General features: G+C 30.8%; 1 protein-coding gene across 2 annotated transcripts in view; it reads right to left on the bottom strand.

The window, feature by feature from the left end:
* Positions 1-1,426: 1,426 nt before the first annotated feature.
* Positions 1,427-9,407, bottom strand: part of LOC107454134 (aryl hydrocarbon receptor) — a 150,416-nt gene continuing 142,435 nt past the window's right edge. For both annotated transcript variants that reach the window (XM_016071206.3, XM_016071205.3), the window contains 2 exons: positions 4,088-7,735; positions 1,427-3,952 (listed from right to left, as the gene is read on the bottom strand). In XM_016071206.3, the coding sequence (XP_015926692.1) occupies positions 7,695-7,735 (41 nt within the window). In that variant the 3' untranslated portion in view covers positions 1,427-3,952; positions 4,088-7,694. The remainder of the gene's footprint in view (positions 3,953-4,087; positions 7,736-9,407) is intronic.

The following is a 9,407-nucleotide window of genomic DNA, read 5'->3' as shown; positions in this document are numbered from 1 at the left end:
CAAGTTGCACCAAAAATGGGCATTCATTTGCTGGCTACATAAAATGGTGCACAATTTTGCCATATTTTGGTATTTTCACTAGCTCCAAATATCAGTTGAAGGTTGCACCGAAAGTAGGTGTTTTGAAGAAACAAAATACCTATTTTCATTATTTTTTCTTTTATAAAAGCATAGGAAGGTTGCACCATTATTAGGTACTTTAAAAGCGCTCAAATGCAGGCCAAGGTTGCTATTTACTGTAATAAAACTATTTACAGTAAGTAGATTATTTTACGGCATACGTCTAACCATTTTATACCTCCAACCAAATTTAAAAAGGCAACATGAAGGAAATGAACATGCAAATAAGCCATTTACCTACCTAAATATGTAGAAATTTGAAACAACATGCATTAGTCGTCACGATACACCGAGACTGAGTTGTAAAGAAAGCATGGCGCCGTAAACAAATATCGTTCAGTTTACACTCACCGCCATAGTTTGGTGTCTTTTACCAAATTTGGGTGCTGTGTGTTGCACCTTGGAAGTACTTCTCGATAATGCTTCACAATTTATGGTGTAACTTAAATAAAATGATCTTTCATTTAACTAAACTTTGAGATAATGAGCACCAACTACAGTTTGTCTAAAGTAAGAACTCCCCTAGCCATTTGTCGGTGTCTATGGTAGCGAGGTATAACGATTTCAAGTAGAGGTGAGGGTGAAAAAGGGGTTTCCTTCGGTCGATTGTATTAGCCTCAGAGTGAAGAGAAGCTCCTTGAAATGCGCTGTTTTCATGACCTGCTCAGACACTTTGTGGCGGTACAAACTATACTAGAGTTTACATTCTTTCGTTTTAGATATGAAAAAAATTATCTTTTGCTTCATTTCAATACATAGTTTTCAAAATTATTAAATATTTTTGTTTCAGCATGTATCATTAAGCATTTACAGTCCCATTATTAGGCATCTTAATTTTCAGTTTTATTGTTTTTAGGTGACTGTTTGCACTTGCTTACGTTCGTCTATCAATTGGTTAAATTAGATTATATATAATATAAATTTGACGATTGGATAAATTAGACGATATATTATATAAATATAGAATATTTATCATATTGTATAAGTATATTATAATAATTAGACCAAATTATTAGACTCATTCTAGCGTTTTAATAATGACATGTTTTGTCCGAGTTTGTATGCAATATTTTTATATTTAAACATACATGTAATGGGTTTTTATTCGGGAGATTTCTCTTCCTATTTGTATTTATTTTTAAGGTATTACATTAGAATGTTAACCAATTGATACATGAACCACTCGTTGAAACAATAATGCTCTCACCTGATAATTAAGATCTTATAGTGAATTTAATATTTTGACCACTGACTGCATCTGTTTCATGCCATTAGATAAAACAAATCATAAATAATGTGAAGAAACTCTTAAAACATGTCATTTAATCACAATACAAATTTCTATATACAAGAAACAAAATGTTTTCAACATAATATGTACATTTAACATTGATCAACACTTATTTATATCACTAGTTTACATAAGTTAATGTAACAACATATAAACATTTGTTGTTTTTAAATTATATTCATATGATCTGTTTTTTAAAATTTTACAAAATTACTTTTTTGAATGAGTAAAAAAAGCTCATTTTGTAATTTTCTGCTGATTTAAAAAAGGACGTAACTGACCAATTTTATTTCACTAAATATTTCGTTATGTTTCAAAATGTTTTGAGTCATTGTTGTTCAACGCACAAAAATTTCTTTAAATATGGAAATTATTATATATGTGAATAAACATTTTTTTAATTTCAGCTTTATACATCCAATGTCTTTTTAGTCGTACAAATCGACTGAGGTTTAAAAAAAAATTCTTGAGTTATTTTAGACAGAAATTGCTTTTAATATACAAGTTTTTCGGTAAAGGGAGTGAAAAAAAGTATACACATATAATAAATATTTAAAGGAGAAAAAATTTTGAAATCACAACTAAATAAGTCTGTTTATTGGAGAAAACAGAGATTTTGTGCCCAACTTTTGTTACTGTACAGAGAATGTTTTGTTTTGTACTTCAAAAATTGTGTAGGTATTATATTAAATTCACAATGTAAAAAAAAACACCTTCAAGTTCCAATCAAAATCGTGTTTTCACCCCAACTTTCTCAATAGTGATTCGACAGATTTTATTCTAGCTTAAATACTAATGAACGACATTTAATGTGTATACTTTTTTGATAAGGATTCTAAAAATATACATAAAGAATCTATATGTTTGAATAGATAAACTTTACAAAAAATATATATAAAATATCTTACAAACTTTTTACAATATTTGGACACAAACAAATACATTGGGCGTTACTGGGAGATTGTACAGAAGTCAGATATTGCACACTTTTCTTCAAAAGATGTGCAGGTTACAATGCAAGGAATAACTTTAAATATTTGTTGCAATCATTTCCATAAAAACATACTTTATTATATTAACTTTTACAGAAATAAGTTGAATGGGAATTTCGAAAGTGTTAAATTTAATATTTTTATTACTCAGTGTTTTTTTGATGCTAGAATCTTGTACTGATTTAATACAAACACAAAGAAAAATTTGTTACAATAAAAATTAAGATTTTGCCTCATATACCTAATTTGAGCACGTAATACGATTTGTTGATTTCGAATAAATGAATAATGTTAATGTTCGGACTGGAGGGATTCTCTGCTTTGAAAACTTCTGCAATGTGCACACCCATATACGTACACACCCACAGGGTGTTCTGTAATGACCATTCTTAATATATATTTTCAGAATCCTTGTCAAAATGTAAATTACGAAAAATAAACAGTTAGGGGCAGAAAATAAATATTTAAGTTAAAGAAAAATTTTAAAACCTATTCAAAATTAAACTAATCACTACTGAGAAAAGCAGGACAAACATCAATATGTGTTTGCTTAATGTAGGAATTGACGTTTCATTAGGATATTAAAGTAATTTTAAAGCTTCCTTTCTCACTAATGATTCCATAGACTTCGATAGAGGTTTTGTTGAATATTAATTGAATACTAATTTGTAATATCTAATATGGATACTTTTCGTAAATGAAGGGTGTTCCATATGAAGTATACACATGATATGTATACTTGTTTCTAAAAATATATATTAAGAGAAACTTTTACGATACACATTGTATTCTACAAAATGCATTCGACAGAAGTTTCAAAGCCAATAGAGTCAATAACATAGATAAAACGCCTTTCATTATTTCTTTAAAATAATGTTGGAACTTTTGTAGTCTTATTATGGTATAAAGGGTGTTCTCCAATTACTGCCCTAAATGGGTATTCTTGTTAAAAGCAAGGAATAAGCGGAAATTCAAAAAGTTGGTTGTAGGAAACACCTTAAACCCCACTGATGGTAAGACACAGTAGAAGATGAGCTCTTCAACCCTCTGAAGAGCAAGGATCATCCTCAGAGGTGAGTCCATCTGTAGTGCGACATAAATAAATTAAATTTGTTTAATTCCCTTTATTTAGCCTTCAACTTGTAATCAAATAGGTTTTCATAGTGATTCTTCTATCTTTAAATTTTACGGTCGTGCAAAATTCAGAAAAACGTGTACTGCTGGTATACCCTACTAGTATCTGGTATAGTTATAGAATCTGCTATTTTTCAGAAAGTATATGTTGTTTTAGCCACTAAATACGACTTCTGACAATAGGTGTTTTTATTAGTAGATTACAATATAAGGAAATGATGAATATCAGATGATGATGATATATATTATCAGAATCATTTACTCGTGTTTAAACACTTTTTTTGGTGCAATTTGCGAGACTCTTTGGTATTTATTTTTATGAGGAAAATTAAGGGTGGTCTTTACAGAACACTCTGTATACAATGCCTCAGTAAAGTATGTAATACTTTGCCTAAAATCTCTTAGACAAAAACACCTAGATATTATAGTCACACTCTATAATTTTATGTCTCACATTTAACTCTTTTAATTAATTAATTTTAATTAGTTTTAATTAATTATATTCNTAAATTATGTAATACTTTGCCTGAAATCTCTTAGACAAAAACACCTAGATATTACAGTCACACTCTATAATTTTATGTCTCACATTTAACTCTTTTAATTAATTAAATTTTAATTAGTTTTAATTAATTTAATTCTTTTAATTAACACTATATATAATTTTCTTTGAGTTGGGAAGGGAGCATCCACTTACAGAAACGAAATTTCTATGAAAGTCAAAATTTTGACTCTTTATTTCACATTTCTTAAATTTTTCCTATAGAGCTATATATTTTAGAGAACTGTATATTTCCCCCCATAGAGCTATATACTTTAAGAGCCATATCTAATAATTTAAACAATTTTAATTTATAATTACCAGGTTCAATTGTTGAATGATCGAATCGGGGCTTTGGTAAGTGCCCGATACACTGATGTTTTTCCTAATCTATACTCAGCAGATCGAAATAAATATGAGCAAATAAATGAAATTGGATATAACAAATATTTCAGACATTCACCAAAATGGGATTGTTGACATTCACCGGTGGACATTCTCTTGATTTTGGTCATTCACGGTAACACATGCACTAAAAATTATTATTGCCGTAATATCTCATTTTACTATTTTGAAATGAGGTTTATTTGCGGCCCTATTGCTGGCGGCATTCGTCTAACAACTTGTTAAAATTTGAAATTTTATTAAACACTTTAATCTCGTTTTTAAAAAATTTTGTATGTGAGTTACGGGTGCGTAATTTTGCCTTACTTTTTAACTTAAAACAAAAATAACATGTTGTGTACTATAATTTTTTAAACCACTTTAATTTAGTTTGCCTGCTATTTTTTTTTTTTTTGTCACTTCCCGCAAGTTATGTACTTAATTAAGACATTAAACAATTTTGTTGAATCTTATTTAGTTATATGTTAGAGTAAAACAACTGTTTCAACTGTTTATCGAGTTTAAAATTCTTTTATAACTTTTTAGCTAATAGCTTTTATTTTGTAAATAAATGAAATTATACGTGTGTTTATTTCTGGATATTTAAAATTACTTCAAAATCCTCCGCGCACGCCTCAGTTTTAATACTTTCCAGTCCTGAAATAAGGGGCGATTTTTTTATATTTTCTTTATCTACATATGTTACATTTCTCATCTTCATCAGTTGTTCTAAAATAATACAAGAATTTTAAAAGCTTTTACGTTTTCAAAAAATATATAATACGGCCCCCGTTATTTCAGCGGGTAGGGTTTATAAGTGAAAAAATTCATGCGATATTTTCATTTTCAGATGAATATAATTTTTAAGCATTTTGTCTCGAATAATGTTACAGAAATTTTGTAAAAATATAGAAAAGAAATAAAAGCCCAGATTTATGGAATTACTATCTTCATAATCAAGATATTTTTGTTTGTTATTCCCACATACATCGAAGAGTCATTACATTATGACCACCCTGCTAATAACATGTAGGACCACCTTTAGCTCTCAAAACTGCTAGCACCTGCCGTGGCATTGATTCCACAAGGTGCTGATAAGTATTCTGAGGTATCTGGTACCAAGCGCTCACCAACTGGTCCTGCAATTCCCTCACATTGCGAGGGGGTAGCGAGGCAGCACGAATTTGGTTTTCCAAGTAGGACCACAAATGCTCTATTGGATTATGGTTAGGTGAATTTGGGGGGCAGGACATGACTTGAAAGTCACTGGAATGTTCCTCGACGATTCGACCCTTATGACATGGTGCATTATCCTGTTGGTAAACACCATCCCCCGCAGGAAAAACTGTTGCCATGAATGGGTGAACCTGGTCTGCAACTATGTTCAAGTAGCTTACAGACGTCAGGGATTGTTCTATAAGCATTATGGGTCCTAATGTGTCCCATGAAAACATTGTTCCTGGGCGAGAAACAATGAAATCCTGGGCGAGCCCATTGTGATAGATGGAGGGTGGTCATAATGTAATGGCTCTTCGGTATATATCACCGCTCGGCAAATCCGTATCTTTCATAAATGCTTATCGCGCGACAGGAAAACAAAAAGCTTGCAAACTCACAAATATGAGGGGAAAAAATTCCTGAACCCTCTAATGCCTTCTAGCAGCGAAAATAAGCATCAAATGATGTTTTTAACCTACACGGGGAAATAACAGGATCAGTATTGAAACAAGGGGAAATATTCTGCGATTTTCACGTTCCCCGTAGTTAGGGACAAAACTGATTCCCCAACTGCGAAAGCCGTACGCGGAGGGCTAAGTTTAATGAACAATTAATGTTTTAAAAACATGATTTTTTTCAATCAATTTTTTTTCTGAAATGTATTTAAATTTTACAAACCTCTGTTACTTATTCTTACTTTAAGGCACCCCTATTAAGTGCAAACGCTTATTTATATTATGAAATAGTGCTAATCTATCCTTACATGTAACGAAAAAGAATTACCATTTAATGAAATTCCATGCGTAACTTTTTAAAAAGCTTAATGTTTTATTTTCATTATTAAGTTCCATTATCCGTTATGGTAACACAATTAGTCACTATTCGTTTGCTTATTATTTAAGTAAATATTTTTTCATTGCAATAGGAATTAATGTTTACGCTATAAGCGTTTTTTTTTTTTTTTTTTTTTTTTTTTTTTTTTTTTTTTTTTTTTTTTACTTCAGTTCTTTATAATTAACGATCTTATATACAGATATTAGATTTTACACTGAAAATTTACTCTCTTTCTTTTTTCTTTTTTTTTCATTCATTTTTTTAATTTTTTATTTAAAACTTAGGAATTTATGAAACGTGGTTATTTGCGAATAAGTTTTGAATTTTTTTTGGGTGTCTGGCAATTACGAAAGGAAAAATAATGAGACAACTGATAAATCTTATTAAGAAAAGTAATTTTATGAATTGAAAAAAAAAATTTTTTTTTTTGATCGAAATATACACAAGCCAATTTAAAAAATACGTTTATTATTTCAAAATTATTAGACTGTAATGCAGCGTTTTAATTTTACTTTTGATTAACTCTTTGCAATCAAATTTAAAAGTTCTGACATCATTTTTCTAATGAAGGTGAAGGTTTTTTCTTAGTCAAGGTTGTTACTTCCAATTTGAGAGATAAAGTGATGATTGTCTATAGGAGACCAATATCGAGGTACAAAGAATTTGCTTAGTCCAAGTTAGGATTGAGTCTTTTGTTTCTTATAGGGAGAGCTGAATGTCTATGAGATCCCGATATCCTTAAGGTTCTCCTTGAAGAATATACTCAGCCTTAGTTAGGAATGAGTGAGGTATTTGTTACTTTTTTTGGGGAGATTAAATGGCTACCGCTGACTGTCTATAAGAGCCCTTAAGGTTCTTCCTAATGAATTTGCTTAGTATCAGTTAAGATTGAGTAAGGTGTTTGTTACGTGTGGTATGATGTCCTATTTCCTTAAGGTATTTCCGAAAGGATTTACTAAGTCTTAGTTATAATTTGGCTGGGTATTTGTTACTTCTGACAAGGAAGCGTTACTGAGGGTTTAATTAACTGAAGGCTCCTGAATAAGGAAAATGTAGTGTCGAGCAAACAGTTACTCCTTGGAAGTGTCCAACTCTATTTAAGATGCTTCTTAAAGGTGTTATAAAGTCTTAGTCATGATTAAGAAGTGTGTTTGTTACTTCTGATATGGAGAGTAAAGGGTTACCGATGACTCTCTGGGAGTGTCCAACTTCGCTCCTCACCTAAAATCAAAGATATATGAATAAATGCAGGGTAAAAAAAAACATTTGCTATCAAATTCTTACGAACCTTTATGGAGGAGAACATGAATAAATGAAATCGTTTCATCTAATTTTAGGTTTGAGAGGTTCAACCTAATCTAATACTATTTTGCTTCGTAAGAAAGAAATTGGTTTCCTTAAGAGAAATACATGAGTATCCAGTTTCTCTACATTGGGTAAGTGAACGATTCTTCTGCACTTCATTTACCAAACATTTATTGTGCCTGGATGCTGAAATTGGCTTCTTAAGGATATAGCTTATATCTTTAGAGCTGATAATAGATTCTCAACTGATTATATACCCTTATCAGTTGAGCATGCAAAAGCGATCACAGATTATCTGATAGTTATTGCTTGTCGAATTCAGGCTGAGTGATAATTATTGTTACAAGAAAGTAATGTATACATGGGTGCTACCTGGGAGAGATTTCCCTTATGCCCAAAACCCTTTTTCAAGGACGTGGAAGAGAGCATATATGATCTGATTATTTAGGAAATTAAAAGAAATTGAAATTTATTAAATTTTAAGCATTAGTGCAGAAAAATTGTTTTCGTACAGATATTTTACAATGCGAAACAGTTTTGTAGAAAAAATACTTTGAGGTTCATATTTGAGAATCAAATTTTAAGCTTTCACATTGACTGAATTGCATCAAAATTAAACACATTTTTTGTGCATACATCAGAAATTTCATAAATTTTATTTACCCTCATTTCCTAAAATTAAGAGATAAACACATTTTTTTGCACTGAATTTATAGTTGAAAATATATACCAAAGTATCCCAAAACAATGATAGCAAGACGGTCACGAATTCAATATAATAAATTAATGGACACCGCACTGAAATAAATAAATAAAATAAAATAAATAAAAGGAAATAAATAAATAATACAGTTTTAGTTAAGGGTTTAATATTGAGTATGACCTTCGCAGACGGTAAATCAGGACTCATAACAAAAGCTATTTACGAAATTAAAATATGTTTTGGGATAATAAATGTAAGGTCTTGTAACAGGAAATCTTCCCTTAAGGCAGTTCTTATCACTGGGAGTTGTTTTGGTGCTTTTTAAAAAGCATCACACTCTATGAGGTTTTAAGTTCTGGCTGGCCACTCCATCCTCTGAAATTCTTCGGCTTCAATGATTCCTCGAACAGGTGTGTAGACAAGCGTTTGTAATCTATAAAATTGAGCTGAGGACTACCTTGAACAATCTTAGATAGGGTTCTAAGATCTCAGTCCTATAGTGCCTTCAAAAAGTGCCTTCCTGAAAGACGTCTTTGTTTCCGTCCAACGTTCTGCCTCCATAGTGAACGTTAGTTTGTGGAAAAGTTTGATTTTTGAGCAGATAATACACTGGTGTAAGAGATTAAGAGCAGACTTGGTCGATTATCTCTTGAACTAGTGGACCGATTTTAATGAAATTTGATATGTACATAAATTGATACAATACGAAACAAATAACCTTTCAACAATTGTAATACACAAGCATGATCGTGCGTAACGCTCGTTTGATTCGGAAGGTATGAAATTTCCACAGGAAAATTCATACTCAAGTAAGAAACTTGGGTTAACTTGACTAGGGTTAAATTTGGGTTGAACATTTAGAAGATTCATTTTATGCTGTGTCCA

The sequence above is a fragment of the Parasteatoda tepidariorum genome, chromosome X1 (genome assembly GCF_043381705.1).
Source record: "Parasteatoda tepidariorum isolate YZ-2023 chromosome X1, CAS_Ptep_4.0, whole genome shotgun sequence".
Classification (NCBI taxonomy): domain Eukaryota; kingdom Metazoa; phylum Arthropoda; class Arachnida; order Araneae; family Theridiidae; genus Parasteatoda; species Parasteatoda tepidariorum.
The sequence above is the reverse complement of the archived record's forward strand: the minus strand, read 5'-3'. Positions and strand labels throughout refer to the sequence as shown.